The following is a 26,945-nucleotide window of genomic DNA, read 5'->3' as shown; positions in this document are numbered from 1 at the left end:
TATTGTTGCACTAAAGGAACAAATATGTTTTACCTCTAACACATTACATCTATGAAGGATTTTCATAATACAATGGAAACTACATAGACAACATCAAGTAGTACAACAATCAAATATAAACCCTGCTTAGAAGCACAAGATGATTACCAAAGCGAAACTGAATAGGAGATGCAACCCTACAAATAGATCAAGAGCGCATCAAAATAGCTTTATCAGTAAATTATCGAATGACCGCATTGGAACGGTCAGAGAAACAAGAGTTTTCTGGAACTAGAGCTTACTGGGGAGTTTAACTCCTTCATATGCGCATTTATACCCCTCACTTGTTCCGCCATGCATCACATTGCTACCCTCGTATATATATGCTTACTGCCGAACGGAAGGAAGTAGCTCCCAACTATTTTAACGTCTTTTGATGTGACGCATTCGGGGTCCGAACCCGGACCTTCAGCATAAGCGGCGATTGCTTACAGAAAGAATTATCTACAGTTTGGAAAGGTAAAGGTTATAGTTTGAAAAACTTGAAATGAAACAGCTACAGGAACTTCTCAAAAACACTTTGAGGGCGATTGGAAAGATATCGAAACTATACTAGTAAACATGTCATAAAGTAATGAGTTACCATGTCATAGAGAAATGCAATAAACTAGTATACAAATGTTATATTGAAAAAACATATTGAAATGCATGATTGTTTTTTTTTTTAATTTCATAAGTAGTAGACTGTGAGTTCCGTTGTGTGTGTGTACATTGAAACGACAACTAAGAGGTCACATGTACCTATACTATAGGAAATTACTTGAACTAGTAATGCAAATATAAATAAACGAAAAACAATATCGACAGTTATATTTTAATGTCTTTCGGGGCCATTGATTACTATGTCTTAGCGTTCGCTAAAAACAGAATACTGTTCAAGCCCTGGCTATGGGACGTTGACAGTGTTGCACGTATCGCTGCTGTAGTGGACAACCGTCAATGTTCAATCCAACCCAATTTGCTGTTCTCACTTTGGATACGATTTGTGCTCCCGAGGGATCTCTCGTCCGAAATGTATAAAAATCAAAACACCCATACAAGTGAGGGGTATTCCAAAATGGACGAAATTGTCTTCTTTTAGCGCCGGTGTGTTACTCTTCAGCTTGCTATGGGCTGTTCACAGAATACTTAGCACTTGATTGGCGTTTAGTCTAAAGTATACAAACAATGTACAACAGAAATATCCACGAACATTCGTGCAGCTACTGAGTCAATATTTTTTTTTTAATTCTAAATCAACATTGTAACATCAACATGTCTGACATTTATAATTAATTGAATATGTCTATAAAAATACTTATAATAAACGGAGTTTAATTTACAACCAATCATAATTCAATATAATTCAACTCAAGGAATAGCCAATACAGATAGATAATACAGGACAAAGAGCAAATGACAACGGACACATAGAATACAGGGAATAAACATATTGATATCAAACACAGAAGACAGGGCAAAACATAAGAATATAAACAATTGATATCAAACACAGAAGACAGGGCGAAACATACACGAATTCATATAAACAAATTGATTTCAAACACAAAGGACAGCGCACAACATACACCAATATTCAATTTGATATCAAACACAGAAAAAAGGTCACAACAGATATCAAAAATGATATCAGTGCTATACTTTTAGGTTCTTGTGTTTTTGATGTCTATACATTTGGACGAATTATCTTTTTGTATCTGTACCGATTGCATGAATCATTTATTTTATTGGTTTCATCGGGGAGCATTAAAAAGGTGACCAAATGTGTAGTAACTTTCGTATTATGTACAAAATGGATGGTTTGTTTTCACACAATGACCACTGTTTTCTTGGCCTTCCAACTGTTCGAGCGATTCCACAGATTCCAGGAACACACCTGTTGTTCTCTAGTGCCAGGTAGCGAAGACCGAGAAACTGTCGGCAATATGATGGCTTCTTTGTATGATTGACATGTGTATCTATTAGGTCTAGATAAAGAGACCTGGGTAGATGTTGCCAGTCGCAGCGGAAAAATAATAACACAGTGGGGGAAAGAGGTCGAATGGTAAACACACTATCATCTCTTGTAGGTTTTGTAATTTGCGAAGAAAAACTTGAGAACAAAATTGAGATTAATAACGAGGTCTACAGGTAAGTAAAATCCAGGGTTAAAATATAATAGGAACGTGATATTGGTGAAGATATTATATTCCTGCGACAAATGATCAGTGAGCAAAGCAGCACCGAATCATTATTTTAAGGGTATATTATACACTCACGAATAATGAAAAGGTTATTATTTTTAATTTTAAGATGGTAACGTGTCTGTGAGTTAATATAAATAGCACATGCATGTACATTTCGAAGAGACCAATATAAAATTGTGCATGTTTAGATTTGCAGTGTCTCAAGTGTGTTCCGGGTATCTGATGATGGGATGAAGGGTGTTTATCATGGAAATTGCATAATCTCTTGGTTTTGAGGCGCTTCCTGGTCAGTCTTGACCTCTCTTCATAAAGTTCATTCTTCTGTTTTTGTGGGAAAGTAAACAGTTCACAAGGAGGTGGAATACTGTTAATTATAGATTTGTGATTTCCAAGACACTCGACTGGCATTAGTTTTCTAGTAGATTTGTTTCTACCATCGACTGTTTTGTGATTTATTAATGGAATTGCAAACCACTATAAAGTGTTCTTGATTAGGTGTGGATCAAAGTTGGCATTGGGGAAGGTTATCATGAATAATAGAAATTAAACGTAATGTATACTTTTGGTTATTACTACTGTTTGGCAACTGCATCTGCCTATTAGGCCTACTGATTGTTCTTTTTTTATATTTTACTTGGCTCAGATATAATGTTTAATTAGTGTTATGTTGCGGAAGTGGCACAATTGTCTTCCAAAAACATGGAGTAATCTAGAAGCAAATCCTTATTTAAGCGTGTTTGATTATAGTAATTGACATCAATTGGAAGCAAACTACAGATTGTGTTATTTAACTCTAATTTGATTGAAGACAAAGTTTATTGAATGCATACCGAAGAAATGCAAATAAAAGCCACAGAGTGCTTCCGCAGGACACATTTATTGAGAAGAACAGTGCTGGAGTTGTCAGAATTGGCCTGCGTGCATTTTACACAAATTTCATGACTCGCGTTCAAAAATCGGACCAATAGCCTGCGGCAGTGAAGCCAGATTTAAAGCAGTATCGCATTTATTGTCCTAACTCAAATTGATGGATAATACTTGAAGACCTTTGCGCTTGTGCGGAAAATCAATTGTATTCATTTTTGTGTCAGCGCAGAAACAGCCTGTATACATCCAATATGGACTGTAGAAACATTCTGAGGTTTTTTAGAGGCAGGGAGATAACTTCATCATTACACTGGCAATGAAATAAATATCTGTTTTATTATGCTGGCAGCTAGATTAGATATCTGGGGAAAAGACAACTTCATTTTTGATTTTTTCTGTCAGAATTTTCCAGTGGTTTATCCACATTTAGTTGAACTTAATGCTGAGAATTATGAACATGTTTTACGCAACATCTCTGTGCTTCTACCACTTCATTTAAAACAAGAGGGGTAAAATACTTAGAGTTACGGGTCAAGATGTCGCGTAAAAAACAAACAGTATTGTTAACACTCCACGTGTGCAACGTTTGCTTTGCAATACTGGATGTATTCATGAAACTATTATGGCATTTCATGTTTTGTTTAAAAAAAAACACACACACGCCGTTATCACCTTTTTACCTCATGTCCCATGTGTTTATGATTGGCACTTGCACATTTGGCGTTTCAACTAGTTTGTTAATCTTCTGTACCAATTATTTTTTAACTTCGTTCGAATGCTTATTTTCACCTTAAAGGGACCCGCTCATGTTTTGACACCAAAATATGTTTTTTTTCGGAAATGAATCTGAAAACACTTAATTTAAACACTATATATTTTACCTCGATTGTTTAAGAAAGCAATGATGGCTTACACTAAGTCACTCTCATTGGCAAGATGTTGCGCGAGTGTGGTCTTGTGTTCTGAAAACACTTATATTAAATTATTCATATTGATACCGTAATTGCTGAAAAAATACATTAAAATTATAACAACCTATTCAGATTTCGGTGGGGTGCGAACCCACGCCGGTATATTCAAGGAATATTTGAAAACTGACAACAATACCTCACGTCCTCTAACGCTATTCAAAATCTTGGACTTCAAAGACAATATCTGAACATAATATTATATTAACATTTGTTTAAGGGTTCAATCTATCAATATCTTAGTATAATTTGCCACCTTTTATTTTGTCATACAATTTACTAAAAAACATGAGCGAGTCCCTTTAAAGGCTTTAAAAAAATATATGGTACAAAAATGAGTAAAAAGTATGACCTTCATGGTCATCTAATTCTTGTTTACACCATAATTGATGATTCGACATTTTAGTGGTCGTGCTTTTAAATTTGTTTCATTTGTTGTTTGTTATAACTCTTTACAATCGTTCAGCAAGCCTGATAGAGGATTGAATTTCAGACTTTAAAATGTCAATTGGAGACTAAAATAATTGGAATATTATGTCAACCAATCGATGCAGTTGTGATGTATTTGTCTTTTGCTATTTTCCAATTACGGGGCTGATCGTCTGTTGAAGAATCAATGATTTATCAGACAATGAAGATAATTGCAAGATAAGTTTGAGCTTCGGTTTCCGTTATATGTGTGCAGTGTCTGCAGTCATTAAACAGTTGAAGTAAATACATATACAGTTCTATCACAGTTTTTTTTAATCGTTGTTAATGTGGTTCTTTGGTTTCATTCAGGCGCAAAGGAAAATTAAAAGCATTTTAAATGTTAATGTTAAACGTTTTTGTTGAGAATTATAATGAAGAGGTATCTGATACCTCTGTTGCATTGATAACATTAACAACGTGATCGCAGTCAATTATTATGAGCTTCATTTCTCCTGTATTAGTTTAGACATAGCACCTTTTCTGTTTCCTTGGTGACAAATGGAGGAAAACACGACATTATCACTGTTAAAATGAGCGCTGACAAAGAGCGTTTAATTATCTTATGGCCCGGCAACTCCGCCATTGTGAAGTGATGGCCGGAGTGGGCAGAGAATTGGAAAAGTGGCAGATTTGAGACCCATGGTTGGCCTCTTCATTATTTCCAGATCAGGACATCAATATTGATCATCAAAATTCATATAGAGAAATTGTGCACGGCATATTGTTGTTGTCTTCAAGTTTGATTAATCATGACGAAATTAAGTGCTTGTTATTGCAGTATTGTATGGCCAGTTTAGAGAGTTGTTTTCAGAATTTGCAAAATAACGGTGACCAGCATTGTGATGTTAGTAGCTGGAGATAATACCATAATTTTAGAACTAGAATAAACAGACATAACTGAGCATACTACATGTTTAATTTAAATAAAAACCGCTGGTGTAAAAGTAAGACTAACATTAGGGAAAATCAGTTGACATTAGACGCCAAATTTCTTTCCAATCTTCATGAAACCGTCAGTATGTGTGTCTCAACAAAATCCAGGCCATGCTTGAAAACAGATTTCGGATAAAATTCAGGTCAATAGGTCAAACTTTCGAAAAGTCTTATTAATACATTAAAAGGCTACATTCTTTACCCGAGTATTTAATGTACAATTCCTGTCAAAGAGTATATCATGAGATTGAATTAATAATACTGACCATTTTCCCTCCAAACTGCCCGGAAAGCGTGTCTATATAATATATTAAGTTAGGTTATGAGTTTTATTAGGTCAGACATGTAGGTAACTTAACGAATCGTTCAAAAGTCTTGTAACACTTACAAAGCCCATTTTATTCAAATTTCTATGAAACCTTGTCATGTCTGCTATTATACAATCTATCAGGTCAAGACCGATCCAAAAGTAGGGCAAAAGGTTAAATGATACAAACTTGTATTCTAGAGGCACATTTTACCATATTTTAAGATACATTTACTTATTAAGAATGTTTCATTGAACTGAAGATATATATGTCAATAATTTATTATCGATGTCCTGTTCAAAGTTGGTCATTAGGCAATATGTATGAATACCTTATAAACATTTAAAGCTGCCATATTTTCTTCAAAATGTTCATGGCACTTGATAAAAATATTTGTCTTATTATTATCAGAACCAAATTGTACAAACAATACATACAACTAGTCGAGTATAGGTCACGTCCGGTCAAAAAGTAGGTCACTATGTGAACCTTTTTTAGTATCATTGAAACATTATATGGAGCCGTATTATCTATTAAATATTGAACATGTTGAAACTCGTTTTCATAAAGCAAGGGTTCTCAATTGAACTATATTTTTCCTCCAATGCCATCTAGTAATCTGCTGTTGCATCATAACAAACACTATTGTATTTTTTTATTCAAATGTGCATTAATCAAGTGGTGTGGTTTGCAAACATGTTATCAAAAGGTTGAAAGGAGCATGAACAATATATTGGCAGAGATCAGGTCGTTCTGATGCCAATCCTCGATCTGAGGTGGCAGGAATTTATGGAGAGCTCGGTTGAGCACCTAATTCTGTGCTGCTCCTTACTGCAGGTGGTTTCCATCAATTGTTTTATCGTCTGTGCTGCAATAGACATGTCTTAACACTTAGAACGTTAATCCATTTGCATTGTTACGCGTTGGAAATGTATGCATTTTCTTTGTTACGTGTAAGAAATGTATCTATTTCATTACAATAATGTGTTTGCTTATTAATTGTTACATGTTGGAAAGATACCGTTCCATGTAACGTGTTGCATATGCAAATACATTGTCATTATGTTTTGGAAGAGTATGCATTTTATTGGAACTTGGTGTTAATGTATCTATTTCCTCACAAGTTGACAAATGTATGAATTCTAGGGTGTTTTGAGGGTTCACATTGCTTCTTTGTGGAATATGTTGTTAAGTAGTTATCTTAGTCTGTACTGTGCACTTTGAGCTCATGTTCTCCTTCTTGTATCCTCTTGTTTGTAAAGCAAACAGTTTTAGTCACATGTTTACTGGAGCATATTCGTCCGAGTAAACAAATGCATAGAATCGTTTTCCTATATATATATATGTTGTTAAACAAAAAGTAATTCCTCCAAAGTTGACTCCCGTACACACCGTTTCATTTTTGCGCCTAGCTAATTGTGGGATCTCTGCCAATAAATTTCAATGTCTGGTATCATAAACAGTTAGATTTGCAGGAACAAAACACATGCTTTTATTTTAAGAAAAGTAATAACTGTATGTAACCTTTCTGCATTTGTTGAAAACGACCGATAAAATATTTCCAGATGATTTCCGACGAGGACTATGGTAGACTATATTGTAATATTTTATAAAGCCCTGACAAATTACATTGGAAATTATTAAGTATTTAGCTGCCGATATTAGCCCCTCATAAAGCAACGGTTGTGAATGGCTCGATTCAAAGTAAAAAGTATCGTATCTAGCAAATAATGCAGCCACAAATACATTATATATATATATATTATCTATGCATCATGATTATAACCCAACTCTTTATATGTATACTCTGTTCACATGAAATAATAGTGTTTTCACGTGCGTTTACTTAGATTTGAACTGTGAAATAATAAAAGAATATTGCGTATTAAACATTTTGAGTTGATTACTTCTAATGTTTGGTTGATGGTCGAATTCTGCATTACATATAGGCATTGATTTATCTGAAATCTGCATTACATATAGGCATTGGTTTATCTGAAATCTGCATTACATATAGGCATTGATTTATCTGAAATCTGCATTACATATAGGCATTGATTTATCTGAAATCTGCATTACATATAGGCATTGATTTATCTGAAATCTGCATTACAAGTAGGCATTGATTTATCTGAAATCAATGTTTTTAGTACTTTTAGGCCACATTAACCATGACCTTCGGGATATTTTGTAATTAAATCTCTAATCCATCTTTAATGTTCAGAGTCACAGCCACGCCCCATCCCCTCCAAGATGATGTAAGGAAGTATCCAAAGAGAAATATTTTCGATGGTGAATTAAGGTCCATTGTCTCTAACAACCAATAAATTATTGCACTTGCAGGTCTTCTGTCTACATGGTGTGAGGAGCTAGGTCAACAGTTGCTGGTGCGGCACGAACAATCCAGCCCACCAGACAGACGGACAAACGGTCCCGGGGACATGCACCCCCACCTCCAGAAACCAATGGGGGCAATGGGAGTATGGTATGCATTTAGTAGTTATAAGCTTTTACTTCTAATGTGTTAGTATTCTTCCAAATAGAATCTTCATTTTATTATATTTACAAACGTTACTGTTCAACTAAACATACTGTGTTGTTTTTATTTACCAGTGCTGTTTAACTGCTAGACTTGCATAATAATTCTTGACATTTTAAATCTGTCCTAATTTTTAAAGGAGATCTCATCTGAAATGAACATTTTTCGCCAGAATGGTATGATCGATGTATAGGTGTTGAAGATAGATGAGTTAATTGCAAGCCTTTTCAGTGCAGTGCAGAAATAGTTTTTACCTTCATACCTACATTAAAGGGAAGAATATATCATGAGAACCTGACAACAATGTTTTGATGCACATTATAACGAAGTGTACACATTAAGTGTTAAGTACCATCATGATTAGTGAATATGACAGCTCTTGTCATAAAACTGGGGTTAAGGTTAAAACAGAAGTTTTTATTAATAGACAGCTATATACGTTAATAACTTTTGTTGTAATAACTACAATGCTTAATACAATTAGTACGTCTTGAAAGTGTCAGGTCAACAAAGGCTTAGGTTAAAGAATATGTTATGGTGTTCTTCTTGCTAGTTATACGCCAGGGTCCTATTTCATTTTAGAATCTTAGTCGTTACTTCAATAATCTTAAATCTGTTTGAATATCACAACCTAGCAAACTTCCGACGTCGGTAAGACCTGGAATTCTGGTGTTGCCGTCCAAAACCCCCGTCGAGGCGACGTGGAAACCCTGACGTCCTTGTGAGGAGGATTTACGACGTCGTCTCGACGCGTGATACTCGTCCAGTGCCTGTCTAAATGAATTTTCATCTGACAGAAATGATTTCAATAAAACTGAATCGCACTTGATACAGTAATACAGTAATCTCGGTTAACAATACAAAATACATGAATATTTGAGCCGATCGGAACAGATAGAGGTCCAATATAGGACTGATATATGTTTTCAATATTAGATTGATATCGAAAACGCTAACGGACCGTGATAAAAATCATTCTTCTTAAAAAAAGTATTACCTCTTTTAATTAACTTCTTTTTGCGTTGATTTGTTTGAAACTTCCATTTTAGATATCCCGAATATGATAAAATAAAGTAATTTATGAAAACAAATATTATAACTGTATATAATTTGACATTTATAAATATGTTCATGTAAATATAATTATATTGTTGAGCTTCATACCCGCATCTTTGCGTGGTACAGCGCGTAAAGTCCACTGTGGCATGGTGGTAACCCCACGTCGGATTTCGACGTCGAAGCGACGTCAAATGTTTGCTGGGAAATGATGTTTTGTGTTTCTTTTATTCTGTGTTCATTTGTTATTGCAAAGAACAGAACTTTTCTGCTCTGATAATTTCAATTCGCTACCAAGATCGACCAAGATCTTAATTGAAACAGACCACAGTTGTAATGGAGAAGTTTTATATTGTGACATTAATGTAAATGATGTAAATATTGTCCCATGTTCCATAATATTTAAAGTGACGCTCGTTTTTAAAATCAATACATGAATACACATGTCTGACAAACATATATTTTGAGTGATAACCCTTTATAATAAAACTACTTACTAATTAATGCATTAATGGAAAATATGAATTACTGATAAAAATATTTTAACCGTGTATAAATAGCTGAAAACGCACAGATATAAAACGAAAGGTGAGTGCTAAAAGATTTACAGTGATAGACAATCATCTCAAAATGTCGAAATACCGTGTTTTCTGCAACTTTTTTTTCAAATTAAACACAGCATCCTTCTTCGTAATAACCATTGTTTTCGATATTTATTCATCTTTTTTCGGTAAATTAAAACATTTGCATTAATTGTGGTACATCTTTTTGGGGAGTAAGGGTACATCTTTAAGAAATGCTTATTGTTATATGTAATTTTCGGCAGAAGTTAGATATACTGCATTTGTTTTAAAAGCATGGTTACTTAAGAGTATTTGTTATTTTATTTCATGGCCATATGTATGAAAATGAATGGTTCAAGTTAGGCATAGAAAGCTGAGCACATTAAAGAAAAGTAAATACTTTATATTTTGCTAATTCGTACAAATTTGCATGTCGAATAGTTACACTTGCTATTCTTTATTTTAATTTAAAAGTAGCAATTTAACACTACCTTTTCATGCATATTTAATATATGTGTTCACAGCAAATAAACCCCAAGATTATTTACATAACTGTTAACTGAGTTTTGATGGAGATAATAAAAAGAGAAGTGATGCGTGGCTGAATATCAGTCACAAATAACAAGACCGCTGGTAATTTATCATGTAGCCAACACGAATAGATTTGTTATGATGACATTAATATCTGACACACTTACCGTCTTTATCGTTCGTGTGTGGAGGGATACGATAGTGCGATAGGAGTCATACCTGTGCACTACCTCACTCATAAATGGCGTTTAAGTTTTATTAAATCCGATAGGCAGTTGATACTCATGTGCCTAATTGTCAACGTATAGAAGCTTCAGTTATTCAAATAAAATGACAATGAGTTATCTTTGTTACATGATTAGGCCATGTAAATGGCAAGGTTAATGCAAAGGCTATATATATGGGAACAAAAACAAAACACCACAAAGGGCTGATTTTGGTAACTGACAATGAGTTAATTATTATTTTCTTCCAATGGCTTTATGACAAGAGTTTTGTTTTATTATTATGTTAAGTATATTTGTTGTTGTTGTTGTTTTAAAAACATGATGAGTTTTGATTTCTTACTGCAGTTTTAAAGTAAAAGAACATTGTTCATAATTAGGTTCAATACTGTATTTTTCTACCCGATTGGACTGTTATACGATGTTTCAGTTATAATATTCTCCACTGTTTTCGTAAATAAACAGAATATTTGTTTAAATCAAAGTGAAAAGCTACATTCTGTTTAATTTTGTCTCGGTTTTACCCTAAAGCTAAATAATAACATTATATTAAACCATTGTAATGCGCTAGTCAATTATTTGAATGCTTCTGTGTAAAGAAGTTTATTGTAAAGGTCACAAATTTAACAGGTATTAACTGGTCTAGTGAATACTGGGACAGATTTTAATGTTTTGTCAAAGAAAAGCTAGAATATCACATTGACGTCTTTTTTAAACATGTTTCATCCTTCTCGCATGAAGTACATTGAATTACATTCATTTTGTTTGCATGTTCAAATATCTTTTAAGCTAAAATAGCCATTTCGTAAAAATGAATGTTCTAGTGCAGCTTCAGGATTTAGGGTTTTTTGTTGTTTTTAGGGGGAGGGGGGGGACTTTATGGTTGTGGGTGTAAATTGAGGCGCAATTTCAATTGTGCTCCCTCCAAACCAAATAAATTAAGCTTAATGTTTGATAATGTGGTTGCCTTCCAATTTCATTTGTCTTACTAATACTTGTAAAACTTTATTAAAAAAAGATGTAATTTGTTCTGTGCAACCGCCCCCCCCCCCCCAATTTTGTATAAAAAGTAGAACACTTGACTGTTTAAGCAAGAATTTTTATTTAATTTCTTATTAAACTACCATATATTAAAATTGTTCAGACTCATATGAAAAAGTAGCTTTTTGGTATTTGGCTTTCAATTTTTTTAACTTTTTAAGACAAAAATATACTGCCTAAATGTACATTAAAACACATTGTTTACTTAAGGACAAATAAATTATAGGTCAAAACGGCAAATTTATACTGTCAAATTGCCATTGATATCTTTATTTATTCCTGAAGCTCTTTTTCAAAGGCTTTTATGTATTATATGTTTGAAGAAGTAATCCTTGACAGAGAAACATCAATCAGAAATCAATGCCTTATGCCATTTATTAATATTCATATCACCAGTGTAGCTACATATCATATCCTTTTGTCAGCACATTGTATGGAGTTTCTTTGAGTTCGATTTAATGAAATAGAAAATTGACATTAAGACATTAAAAGGTGCCCAAGTGATATCATTTCATTATCCTGTTATGTAACGTGCTGAGCTTAAAGATTGAACTGATTTAAAAAAACAACAACAATTAAATAATTCAGATAATGCCAGGGTAAGTGCATAAACTTGAAAGTTTTAGGACAAGAGATGGCTGTTTCAGAAAAACAAAACATTTTGACATTGCAGGTACAACAAGAAGTTTGGTTCCACATACTGGTAATCGACTTACCATTGTTTCTGCCAACTTTCACTTTTTTCGATTGAAAATCAGACAAAAAAGTTTTTGATTATCAGCAATAATTGGAGCTGTCATCTCTATCAATCTTCGATTTCATAATCAAAACAGAATCATGCAAAAAGAAAAATAATTAATGTAATTGTTGGCTATTTTGGCAAGTGTTAAAACATAAATATGTTCATGTGTAAATCAAACATCATCCATTCTAAGCCCATAATATTATGCAAACATTTTATGTCATATACATTTCAGTTCTGAGGGATGGGTGCACATCAAAAGGTTTTGTGTCAATCCCTGGATCTGCCCCTGCTTTTTTAAATGATTGATTTTCGATAATACTAAATTATCATTTATGCCAACTTTGCCTCCAGTAATCATCAAAGCTAGATGTCCCATTATTCTTTCAAATCCATTGCATAACCAGTAAGCATCTTTGCGTGGATCTTTAAAATAATATTACTATTTAAGTTCAATAAGGCTTGTAAAACTTGTGATTATGAAAATAATTGTATTAAGAGCATAATTATTCATTTTCATTATAATAAGGTTTCAGTGATTTTGTTTAAAAATTGCCAAAATAGAATTATACTCCTTAACTATCCTCCATAATCAGAGGATAGGTTATTAGCAGAAACAAAGAACTGCCTTGCCCTAACTTTCCTGTATTGTTTTGTGTCATTTAATGATTTCCCTCTTAATAGCAATAATTACATTATTATCCTTGGATGGAAGAAGTAAAACATCAAATATTGCTGCTTACAAAACATCAGCTGTTGCAACATTGATTCCATGTTTGCTATGATGTTCACATAATGTTATTGTAACTTAACACTAATGCTTGTAATCACATTTACAAGATGTGTTGTTGCAACTTGGTGCACAAATTTGGCAAGTGCTTTGCTAGTCTTGTGTATTATAAGCTCTTTACTCAGTGTATTTAATACAACAATTTCATAATTCTATCAAACTCTTACTGTTCTATGGAAATTGCCATAAATATAAACTCCAGTTCAAAACAAGACTCTCCAGAAATTGTCGCTGTATTGTAGACCATTTGATACAAAACAATTTCTTCACTAAATTCATTCTGTATACCTGATAATAAACCAAAATTTAAGTTAAAGACAAGAAAGAAAGATTTTTTTAAAAAAATGGGGACATAAGGGAGATTTAGGGGGAAGAATTTTGAACTGTTATGCTGCTTTCAGATAGCTTTATTTACAATTTCAATCCCAATACAAGTATTTCCTTCTATTGCTGGCCTATAAAATGATTTGTTCATCCATACCTCAGCTGGGCAGGGCAGTTTATATTAGAGAAAAAACAGTTGGATAATTCTGCCAGTTCCTAATGTTCATTAATTTGAACAAGGACGTGGACTTTGATTATGTGTTTCAGATCAGGCTAATGGTTAATATTGGGATAGAGAAGTCACTATTACAATATTGTCTTGAGCAATTGCTTAATCGCATGTCATAGGGCAATTTTGATATGTCTCCATCTAAGAGACCTTATTGCTATGATTTAAACTGCCTGGAAATCTCACATTCTCCGAGCACTGTAGATCAGCAATTCTCCTTGAGGACTGACAAACGCGAAAAATCAATTGTTTTCTATATGACAGGAGTGAAAGACGGACTCTAAGACTTGCAGTCTGATTGAAATCTATTACATGTTGTAGGCAAACGATTACTCGATGCATTATTGATGAGAATCATATAGTGTATATTGTTCCGTAGACACTGTCCGCAAGAGAGCCTGTTACCAAAGAGATGTATTTTGTCGTGATTAGGATTTCCAATAGAGAGAAAATATTTCATACTGACACTTGTTTGACGCAAATAATATTGTGCTGGGATACATGATCAATAGCACTTTCATATTTAACCACTTGATGTTTGCCAAACCTTTCTTGAATAATAATGTGTGTTAGGTATGCACCATTGGAAAGAGGAAACCGATAATAAATAACTGAAATTTGAAAATCAAACCTATACTAATATGTATACATTATTACATACTAATAAGTATGCCTGCCTAGCCGTCTGTTTTTTTCTTTCACTAAGCTTGCAGTCAGTCACAAATCTAGTTCAGGTTTCTGCTATGTACAAGGTCTTGTTCTACAGAATGTTCTTATGAATGTTATGGGCACCTTCAAAACTTTAAAGCATGTTGTATTTTATTTCACTTTAAAGGCAAAAATATAATGTGTGTCTTATTTATGTTTACCTAAGGTCAAGGTTGCTCTTTGACTTAAATATTCTCTTGCCTGATACATTTATTAGGAAATTTCCAAGTGCTAATTAAAAGTATGATGGCAGTGTATACTACAGAGCTTCAGTATCATTAGTATTAATTCGAGGTCAAACACTTGTAAAGATAAAAATATACATGTCTTTATTGCTTCAGCAGTGTATCAGAATATTATTAGTTGTTGTTTGGACAATAAACTGAAATAACTAGAGATATTTTGACAAAGCAATACATAAAAAAGAACAGTATTTTTTACATAAAACAGTATTTTTTTTACATACTTAAACATTTCAATTAGAGTGTGTGTAAATGATTGACACACAATGTTTTAAGTGATACCTTGACCTTTGGTATAACTGTGACCTTCAGGGTTCAGACCTTGGTCATGCACTTGGTAAGCCTTGGGGAAAAGTTTGCCCAGTGTGGGGCTCAAACCCATATTTATGAGAAAAACTATATTAATGTGAAAAACTACAGAAACAAGCTCAGTAGCCAAAAGTTTAAACATAAACCCTGCTTAATGGCACTGGGTAAACGCCAAAGACATAGAACACAAACAAAAAATCACAAACAAGGAACATGGAACAACAGCACAAAACTCCACAAACAACACAGTGCATATTTATTTTATATATTATATAAAAATATAGGTATGTTTATCAAGGATTGTTAGGTACCGCCTTGGAAGTCAGTAAAATTTAATTTACTGGGGGTTTAAACCAGTTTACGTGCACAAACCTCAGTCTTATCCCAACGGGTCACGGACATTACGGACCATGGACATTACGGACCAGACATTACGGACCAGATTTAGGGACACTACGGACCAGATTTAGGGATATTACGGACCATCTTCAGAAACTTACGGACCATGATTTATAATGTTTTTAAACATTTTTTTTTAATTTATTCACTCATTGGTCTTAAATTTGTTAACAAATACTTCAATATGAGTGCTCAGTATGACAATTATCTTTAATGTAACTGAAAAATCCCATGAAATTCCAATGTTAAACATCAATGTATTTTTAATATGGAAGATATAACGTCATACTGAGCACTCATATTCAAGTATTAATGAACAAATTAAAAACTAATGAGTGAATAATGAGTGAATAATTTAAAAAAAAAATATGTTTAAATCATGGTCCGTAAGTTTCCGAAGATGGTCCGTAATGTCCCTAAATCTGGTCCGTAATGTCCCTAAATCTGGTCCGTAGTGTCCCTAAATCTGGTCCGTAATGTCTGGTCCGTAATAACCATGGTCCGTATTGTCCGTAATTCATCCCAACAATCCTGAATAAAGTAAAAACATAAAAGGTAAATCTTATCAAAGTATGCATTAACTTGAGGAAACTTAAAATAAAACAAATAGTAATAGACTAATAAGGAAACCCCAAGTACTTCATGATTAGGGATCCCAACTCTACTTGCAGAATACAATTCAGAGTACCTAATGCAAAAACCTTTTCAAAGATATAGTGACAACCAGAATACTATCTTGGCACTCTAAGTAACAAAGTTAACCAGGTGGCTAGTTTTTACCCTCACACACCATCATCCTCTCCATTCAACCATTAAGGCAAATCCATGCCTTTTTGGTGTATGCTTCTGACATCAGTAAACTAAACCTGGAAAAAAAGTGCTCCTGGTGTATGGCGGTAACCCATTACCGCCGGGACACCAGCATGTCACTCTAACCAACTGAGCTAGCTGGGTGGCTGGTTCTTACCCAAACACTCTACACTCCTAGTTAAGTAAGTATTGGTTGAAAAGTGCCCCTGGTGTGGGGCTCGAACTTCTAACTCAAGTGCACTTGATCACTGGAACAGATCAACTCTTACCAACTAAGCTCACCTGATGGCTGCTTCTTACCCACTTCTACACTACATACCTTGACAATATAAAAGTATGAAATAAATCCTATATACATGTTAGATCTAAATATATGCATAAGATAGGAAAGGGGGCAACTGCCCCCCCCCCCCCAGTTAATCCAAGTGTTGTACATTTCATTTCAATATTTGGGGTACCTTGGGAAGGGGACACATGCCTCTAAAGGTGTGACTTTTAAGTCAGCCCCCTTTAATGTCAAATCATTACCTGTACCATCCCCTGCCTGGATCCGATTTAAATATGACTTTCACACGCTGATTTTGTAAGTAATTAAATAGTTTTATTTTCTTTTGAAAAAAACAAACAAACAATTTTTACAAAATAAATGCATTGCAATGCATCATTTTTACAAATTCTACATGAAACTAGGGGAGCGCGGCGATATGATATACCGGGTACTGTAATTATACCGTCTTATCAATGACACCAAAGCAGTCCATGGTTCTCTTATTAAGTCAAACAATTATAGTTGGAATTATCAGTTACTGTATATAATCTACTGTTGGCCTAAGCAGTAAACTGTTAAAATCTGTTATTAAATAACTTAAAAATCATGTACAGTATGACTTTGGTATTGATAAACTATTTGCTATTTCATCTGTTTGCTTTGTCCAATATCTTCTGCTCAAGTTTGCAGCAGTCAACAAGAGTGACTGGCCTTTGAAGAGTTTTTATTGGTTGTTATTTATACAGTAACATTTGACTGTATCAGCATGTTTACAGCAAAGGCATTGTGTTTACACGCTGATATTGAGACATCTCGCATAGTTAGCTGTTAGGATAGATTGATAGGGTAACAGGTATCATTTAACAGTGATTATTAGACAATGAGATGTCAAATTAATTATATCAATTAATAATTTGGTAATATACTATCGTAGTGACATTTTTTCATTCATCAGTTAAGAAAAAGAAACCAAAGAAGGATAGAGTGACTGGACTGGATTTTAAACTTTGAAAAAGAAAGAAAAACTATTGGAAGCAGACGATAAAAGTTGGACATTAATTATTTTATTTTATTCTGACCTATGGATTACAACTGGTCTAATTTGGCCACAGATTTTCAGATATCGGTACAAACAGAAGCTGGACTGAAAAGGTAAATCCTTTTTCTCTGTTGACTGTTGTGAAAATAGATCATTAGAGAAGTAGTTTCACTTTACCCAACATGTATAATGTTTACAGCTGAGATCAGCTTAACAGTTAAAGGGAGACAACACAGATAATTGACAGTTAATTTGTATCTGATATTGAAATGCTTCATAGGTTTTAAATGAGATCTTTTTGTCAAGTGGTTGTTATTGTTCTGATATTCAATCTTCTGTTCTGTGTGTTAATCTTAGATCAAACAATTGATACAAGATTGTGCTGTGTTGATCAATGCTATATATATTGTTTTTAAGATGATATATATGATGGGTAGTTAAACAATCAGTACATGAGGTCATCAAGTCTGGCATTTTGAATCATTTTTACACCGAAGTGCCCTGACTAGCCTTTTTGTTGGTACTGATATGTTTCATTTATAGCCACAGGTACAAGGTGACTGTAACATAATACAAATTACATACTGTACTGTACACGTAAGAGGATGTTTACTTAAAGAATTAATAGCTGTTTTGTGGGGGAGGGGGTGGGGCCATTTCTTTATGTATTCCAGTTTAGGTATCAATTAAGTTAATGTTCATAATGGCATTTTAGACATTTTAACATATGTTGAAGGGTACAATACCAAAATATAAGTACTGGTTACTAGTAATCTACACTTGCATTAGTCCATACTCCATCAAGTCAGACAATTTTTGACTTTTTCAACTAAGGCCAGTTAGGGAACAAAATGAATGTTAAAAAAGTTACCTTAATGTGCATTATTCTGTTACACACTAGCATCACATGATTTGAAACACATTCTAGCACTATTATTACATCATTATTTGAAGAAAATAGATGCAAATTAAAAAGCATGATAAATCTGTATGTTTGCAATGTTTGGTTTTATGCTGTAATATTGCACCTATTGGACAAGGTCATTCAATATTTACAAATGTCTGTCTACCTCAACTGCTGTCATAGATTATGGTAGCAGATCAATTTATGGACATGAAGACATTTTTAGAGACATAAATTGCATTGTCCATGCTGACTAAATGCACCAGTCAACTGTAACCCCCCCCCCCCCCCCCCTAGATCCGGGGAATAGCGGGGACTTTGACTTTCGGTTTAGCCAACCCCGGGTAAAATCCCCATCCTGCGGGGACGAACAGATGGTAAAATCCCCGCCAAATGCCCCCGCACCCCAGGGACCCTATGTTAGGCCCATTCCCGCTATATTTTTGTGAAGACAAAACCACCTCATTCACCCAGCACTGCTGGGCCACCTGGAAGGCCCATTTTCCAGGTATACCCCCGGACCTGGGGGGGGGGGCGTGGTTACAATTGACTGGTGCATAACAAATGACTGGTGCATGCATTTCTGCCTAACGGTAGGAACTTATTATGTATTGTTGAAAGATCTTGAACTCTTTAAATAACACTCTTGTCTTGAGTACTCTGACCAGTGCTTTAATAACTTTGCAAGTAGAACTACAAGGGGTCATATCTAGCATTGTAACACTATCTCAGTGGACATATCCATGAAGCATCTTAACCCAGGGGCCATATCCATGAAACACCCTTACTCTGGCCTGACTTCAGGGCCATGTGATGATGTCCATGAAGCATCCTTACCCATGGGCCATGTCCATGAAACATCCTAACCCAGGGACCATATCCATGTAACATCTTTACCCTGGCCTGACTTAAGGGCCATGTCCATGAAGCATCCTAACCCAGGGGTCATGTCCATGAAACAAGTTTATTACCATTATATATATTTTTCATTAGAATGATCTCCCGCCCCGTAAACTGAAAAACACCTGTTTTGGGAATGGAATACTTAAGTTTTTAAGGGTTAATTATAAGTTAAAATTTTATTTTAAAAATATGTTTGCCAAAATATTTTGCAAACAATGTCAACTTTGCATTATTTAAGCAAAATCTCTGACAGGGTACTAATATTAAATAGCTAGAACAATATGTTGAATTGATCATATGGACCAATAAATACCTTTGTAACTTCACAAATACTGTATGTTACTTGATATTTGCCCATGATGGACATACTGATAGGTCAATAGTGGACACTTGAGTTCAACCTTTCTCCACTTTATTTGTAAATAGTTGAGCTGCTTATGCCTGAAAAGTCGAACATTCTGCCCTGAAGCATTGTTTATCTTGTTGTAACCAACTCTACTAAGCATGCAAACTTTATCATAACCTGATAACGGATTTCTAAAGTGGAGAAAGGGAGGTACAGATGGATGTTAGAATTTCCTGTTCTTGTTTGAACAATGCACTGATATACTTATCCTACCTGTAAATATCGGCATGATCTAGACCTATAATTGGGTGATAATTCTAGTTCATTGCAGTTAAAGATAGATTGCTCATCTTCTGAAAGTATGCATAGCATTCATGATTTGTGGCTAGTTTGTTTTTCAACTAAGACATATAGATGTTTTCATTAAAGCCTTCGTGTTATCGTCTGTCAACTTGTCAGCATCACTTTAGTGCAAAAAGGTACTCGCTAAGGTTTTTGGAACAAAAATTAGTTTTTCCTGGAATGAATTTGAAAACACTTATTTAATCATCATTTTACTCTATGAGTGTGGTATTGAAATTGCAGATAAAATACAATTATAGTATAAAATATTTTAGTTTTAGTTGAGTGCGATCCCATGCTGGTATATTAAGTCAAGCAAAAATGGAAAACGTGACACCTTCACCACTAGGCCACCAGGACTTAAACAGAAGTGATGGATAATTTGACCTTTAAACAATACATTGATAATATCATGTGATAATGTCAATCAATCATTCACCAGTATAAAGCTGTAATTAAGTGACCATATGAAAACTGTGGTCTTCAAAGACGATTTTTGAGCAAATATCAACATTTGCTGTAGGCTTCCAGCTTTTTGGTATCTTTGTTTTAACACTCCTTATGATTTGCCACACTATATTGTCATATAAAAAAAGAGCATTTTACAAAATTTAAGTGATTCCTTTGGCCATAACATGAAAAGGTTTTAGGGATTTAAATGAAACTTTGTACATGTGTGGCGCGAGTCAGTACACACATGACCATGTATGGCAAGGCCCATATTTCTGTCTAATATCATGTTGAAAAAAGAACAAAATATGTAAAGTGTTGGCATTTGCTCTTGTTTTGTATGTAAGATATTGCTGCCTAAATACTATTCAAACATAAAGCAATGTTGTAAATATATATATATTATATAATTAAATAAATATATGTATATATTATACCTGTTGAAGATAACATCTCAGATACCTTTTTTTCAAGATACCATCCTGAGCTGTCGATATATACTCTCTTAACAGTTTATTTTCAGCTCTTTTAGTTAAAAACATATGGAATTAGTTGAAATTAAACAATATATCTTTTTTTCTTATGGTTCCGAAATAGAATAAGATGACTGGGTTCAAATTTTATTATGGCAGTTGTAGTTTTTGCTAAAAATTACATCATAGTTAATCTATATATTTCTGTTTGATATTGGAATATTTCGATCAATTAATTAATTTTCAAGCTTTATATTGCCAAATTTTATTCAGCAGATTGCCAGAATATTATACCGCTCTGTGTCCTAAATTGATGTTCTGTGATATATGACATACCTTGTTTGTTGCATGTACAAAACAAAGCTAGAAAAGGCAATAAAAGTGTTTTTTTTCTGAAAAGATTAAGCACAAAAACCTGATTGGTTTACAACAGGCACTTGGAACGTTTTTTTTAAAACAACAAAGCAAACATTGTGACTGTCAAAGTTTTACCCCTGTCTGAGATCCATCCCGCTAATGGTGTATACATGTATATTAAAGATAAATTATAGTCTAATATTAAGTTATCATTAAAACATCAATATAGAGCTTGCTTAGTTCTTATGGCCTGAAAGTTCTTTATGGTCACATTTGTGTGTGATACAGGCAGTCTAGAACCATGCCTCCTCTGACATTTCCTCAAATTTGATATAAATGCTCCTGATGTTTCTGTATATACTGGATTAGGCTGTTTTTCAAACTTTTTTTTCACAACCATATATAGTATGGTGTACCTTTAATATATAATACCCTACATCTGAGCAGTTATTAGGCGGGCATGAATTTATACAGAAATCAAATATGAGATAGTCAAATCAATTTCTGCAGCATCTTCATGTTAATTATTCAGATGATTTCAAGAAATTTTATGCTTGTTGACGTTTTCTCATCATTGATTGTGAAAACCCTTACCCTGTTAAGTTTATAGTAATTTATTAAAACATTTTCATTTGAAAAAATCATTTTTGTTCTTGTTTTTCTTATTGTCTAAAAACTGGGCTTGCAAATTGATTATACTTGCATTATCTTCACAAAAAAACAACAGCAATGAAATAATGTTAAAACACGCAAAGGACTTACAGTACCGGTACTACTATAACAAATAATCTTGTCATTACTTTGTCCCTTATTATCACTGGTTATTCAATAAAATTCCTAATTGGCTCAATGCATGCAAGAATTTATAGAAAATCATTTCACTAAACTTGTAAATTATAAAGTACAAAAACTTCCTAAAAGCATGTTAAAACCAAAAAACCCTGATAAGTACATGGTGCAGTGAAGACCATGTCAGTCATTGACTATTGTTCTTCTGTACTTGATCATACTATATAGATACCATACTACAGCAATTAATCAATCAGTAAAAATCAATTAGTTGGTTGTGATTGTTATATAGGTTCCGTTTGTAGATTTGATATACCTGTTTGCAGTACACCTTATCTTGTGGCTGATTATAGATAAGTGACAGGTAGTTTAGCCCTAGGGTCATGAACAGCAATCTCTGTCAGGTAGGCAGCCTAACTGTTTCTGGGTGATATAATTAGTAACAAAGTGGTGCATAAGAGATATCACTGAGGGTACATTTACACAATTTTCATCTAGCTGCATACATGCCCTCCAAATAGCTTAGTTTAGTTTAGTTTATTCTGTTTATCCTCCAAATGTGAAGAGAAGTATAGTTTATATACACATACACAAATATATACAATACAATACAAAGTATAAACATAGAAAAATAACAACAAAAAACAAACAAACACACAAACATTATGGACACATATAAAGCATAAGGTTATTTACAATATACACAAACAATACATTGCCTCTGTCATATGACAGGAACTGAACATGTAACAATGCAGTTGGACATTCATGATAACAGTTTTGTATATTAACAAAAGCACCCAAGCTTATTTTTTTATTTCAATATTAGAAGATATATTTTTTATAATTAACTCAAAAGTGAACCATTTGAACAATTTGTTCAAATAATCATGCCTTCTTTTTGTCTTTAAATAAGTAATATATGAATTGTTTATTTTCTTTACTAAATCATTATTTTGGCATAAGGAGGTTGCAGCCTGTCTGCAGCATGAACTGTTTGGTAGAGCAAAAATAAATAAGTTAATAGTGTGACTGCCAATGCATAGATCTATACTAGTGAGTGTGTATGTGCAAACTTCAAGATAATCACTTAATAAAGCCAATTAATAACTAAATGGATATGTGGCAGTAATCTTAGTCAGAGGCTTTCCCATATGATTAAATGTGAATCCTGCCAGTGATCCAATAGGTGGACTGGAGGCATGGGCAGAAACACAAAGGGTTTGAAACAAGTGTGCCATTTCCTTATATGCAAAAAATAACAGAACAGAATAACATGTTATTGGTCTCAGACTCTCCTATATGTATGATTGACAACTTGCGCCTGTTTATTAGTAATCCTTGAAGGACATAAAATGATGCAGGCATACTAGAACTGTATACATCAAGAGTCAAGATGAATAATACTTTTCAATTAGGTGCTGACTTATTTGTGTTGACAATAAACAGGGTTTGTGTGGAAAAAGATTTCATTGCAATTTATCTTGTGTACATATATGAGAAGTGATAAACATTGATATTGGTATGTGGAGTTCAGCATTGTTGATAGTGTAACAGCTCTGATAATCATGACTTTGTTGTGAAAATTTGAATTGAGTAAATTGCACTTAAGCGTTATCTGTTTTTGAATTTACAATTGAAATAAATATGGGTTTTGAATTCTTTTTGCATTGATTTGCAGTAAATTACAAAGTGGCAAATTTGCTAACAAGGGAGACAATTTTTTGAAGTTAAGGTTGCATAGCACTACTGGCATTGCTTTATTTGATGTACATATTTACATGAGATGCTGAAATAATTATATTTTGGAATATTAATAATAGGTTCATCTCACATTCTGTCATTATGTATTGACACCTTTTCAGTTTTCTAGAAGTTGACCTTTGGTTTGTACAATACCATTTCTAAATCTGTCTAGGACATGTCACCTCCTACCACATCCAACATTCCTTATTTAGTCAATCAATAAAAAATATTGTGGGCAATGTATGAGAAGGATTGCCTAATACATGATAAAGGTTAGCTCATTGAAATAATTGCAGTTGTTTTCCCCAAGAAATACTGGGAAACATCCTATCTGTGTAGGCTGACCGGCAAAAATCACTGGCAAAATTCAGTCACTTATGGTAATTACCATATAGTAAGGTGAACAGTGATTTAATCAATGAACAAGCAGCGTGTTTTCACAACATTCAAACACTTACTAAATGTCTTCATTGTGATGTAAATAACTACAACCTGTGATATGATTTTCAGTGGAACACAATACTTGCTCTTGCTGAACATGTCATTTTGTCAGCTTGTAAGTAATACATAAAGTTTAAGCATACAAGGGTTTAACATTTTGAATGACAGCTGAAATTGATAAGTGACATGGTGCACACTCCAATGTTACAATGCTTAGAGGTTTAAAGAATGTAATATTTCATGATTGTTAACTGAGTACATTGTATTGTTGAAATGATATATTCAAATTATTGTCGCTCTAATAACGCTTTTAAATATATTTATATTATGGATAATGTGCGGTATAATTCATTTGCCTTTTTACAAAGCTTGTCAAAAATGAAACAAACTCAAGTGACATTACCCTGGTATATTATTAATGATTTAAATGATCATGAATTTTTTTTAACGATGCTTTAATTACCAAAGCATCAATTATTGTTGTGTTATACTAACTAAGTGACTAAACATTGATATATAACGCTTGAAGTTTTTTTTGAATGTTTTCTATCTGTCAAGTGGACATCACAAGTGCTCACTAAGCTGTTACATATTCATAGGGAACTGATCATGTTGTCAGCCTGCACAAGGGCGCTGGAGTGTATATTTCCGATGTTGTTCTATTAATCCAAGAGATGAGTGTATTTGCCAGATTTGTTACAATTATTTTTGCATGCAGCTTGACGCTGAAAAGGCACAGAACAAAAGCATTATAATTATTGTATAACACATAAACAGGAAGTGGTTGGCTATAAAATGCAAGTTGTCTATCTCGGTTTCCCTGCCCCACTTCAAGTCTCAAACAATATTAAATGCTTGCTGATTCTTATCTTGGAAAGTTGAAGAGCCTTTACTGCTAGGTTATTTTCAGATAATCTGAGACTGGTTTCACATATTTTAGCAGATGATTTGGTGTGAAATTAATTGTAAAACATTGCCGTTTTCTTGGCTGGTGTATTACATTCTTGGCTAGATGAATTGGTCTCAAGTATTTGAATTCATCATTAGATTCTCTGAACAGGAAACATTGCTTTTGAAAATATTTGTGTTGTTTTGTTTATTGCTGTATCCTGTTACTCTTTAAAATACAATCTCAAGTTTGCATTCAGTGGTTTCTAATGAAAGATGACGATGCTGCTTACAGTTGTTCCAATGCACGGTTTAACCATCAAATATGCAATCATCACAATTTTTTTCAGCTTCGTAGTATCTGAAATAAAATCTTAAAGACTGAATAATTCCATGAAAATGTTAATGATAATGGCAGCAGTGTAAATAACTTGTGTGTTTTATTTTCAGTGACCCGAATGTTGGATGGCAAGGCCAGGGCGGGGCGGGCCCTCAGCAGTCATTGTCCGTGGTAACCACGGTGTGGGGGGTGACGCCCACCACACAGACGACGCCCTACAACCACAGCACCCCTAGTGGCTACAACCACACAAGCACTACCATGTCCAACACTAACTACACACAACCACCTCAGGTACTTACGGTATTTTATATCAGCAGAAGTTTTCATAGGGAGTCGGACAATAACAATCTTAATAGTGAGGATATCCTTATAGCAGTAATTGCACCAAGTCTTGCAAAACCACTTTTAACATCAAAATTACTAGTTGGCAAAGATTTATTTACTCTCAAATGAAAAGTTTGACAATAAGTAAACAGTCCTGACAAACATACAGATGCTCAATTCACTGAAGAGTCCCAACAAGTTGTCTGACTGTGGATATTAAGATTGATGGTTGTACGATATTTTACTGATGCTGTTCGATACTGTTCCAGGGATTTCCGGGCAACCAAATGCAGAAAGCTGGTTACGAGAGCAACACGGCACTTTACCACCGCAGCAACTCATACCCATGTCAGAGGTTGGTTACCATGGATAACACAGGGTAGTTGGTCTGTATTGATCATCAAACCAATGCCATGTTTTTACAAATGTTTTTTTTTTGTAACTTTTTTATGCCCTGTATGAAAAAGGTGTGACACACAATATCTTTTTTCCTTTTTTTTTTTTTAAATATAGATTTATAAAGAAAATACAACTGCAAATCAAATTTTTATGGAAGTATTTGCCAATAACAGTTGACAAAGATGCTTTAAGGTGTTATTGTAGCTACTTATGTGATAATCACAGTGATCAGAGTTAAATCATACCACAGAGTGAAACAAGTACTAAAAACCTTTAAGATAATACTATAATCCAAATCCAAACTATAAACATTTAAACCTTGCAGTGGTTATCCTCCAACTCCAAACACTCCTGGGTCCAACAACCCTGTTTCCATGCCAAAGAATGACAACTACCACGCCCCTCAAGCAGCCCTCTCTGCGGCTGCCCTCGTAGCAGCAACAGCCACTGCAACAGCGACAGCAACAGCCACCTTGATACAGGAGCAGCAGAACCAACAGCAATATGATATGCAGTACAACAATCAATACAACTCTCAGATGCAGGTAAACACAAAGGCCAAATTCACTTGGAAAGCTTGACAAATAATGAAGTTTGTAGTCCAAAGATATATTCTGAGTCAAATAGGCTCATTATTATTACTATTACAATATA

The 26,945-nt window shown here is 34.0% G+C and overlaps 1 protein-coding gene across 6 annotated transcripts in view; it reads left to right on the top strand.

Annotated features, from left to right (window-relative positions):
• The window catches only part of LOC128206369 (zinc finger MIZ domain-containing protein 1-like), a 103,741-nt gene that overhangs the window by 58,015 nt on the left and 18,781 nt on the right, over positions 1 to 26,945 (top strand). For 5 of the 6 annotated variants that reach the window (XM_052908788.1, XM_052908768.1, XM_052908775.1 and 2 more), the window contains 4 exons: positions 8,116 to 8,257; positions 25,676 to 25,859; positions 26,162 to 26,247; positions 26,617 to 26,836. In XM_052908788.1, coding sequence (XP_052764748.1) covers positions 8,116 to 8,257; positions 25,676 to 25,859; positions 26,162 to 26,247; positions 26,617 to 26,836 — 632 coding nt within the window. Of the gene's footprint in view, positions 1 to 8,115; positions 8,258 to 17,328; positions 17,700 to 25,675; positions 25,860 to 26,161; positions 26,248 to 26,616; positions 26,837 to 26,945 lie in introns of those variants that run through there. The other variant, XM_052908796.1, reaches the window with a different exon arrangement.

This window comes from Mya arenaria, chromosome 2 (genome assembly GCF_026914265.1).
Source record: "Mya arenaria isolate MELC-2E11 chromosome 2, ASM2691426v1".
NCBI lineage: Eukaryota > Metazoa > Mollusca > Bivalvia > Myida > Myidae > Mya > Mya arenaria.
This window is presented reverse-complemented; position numbering and strand designations above follow the sequence as displayed.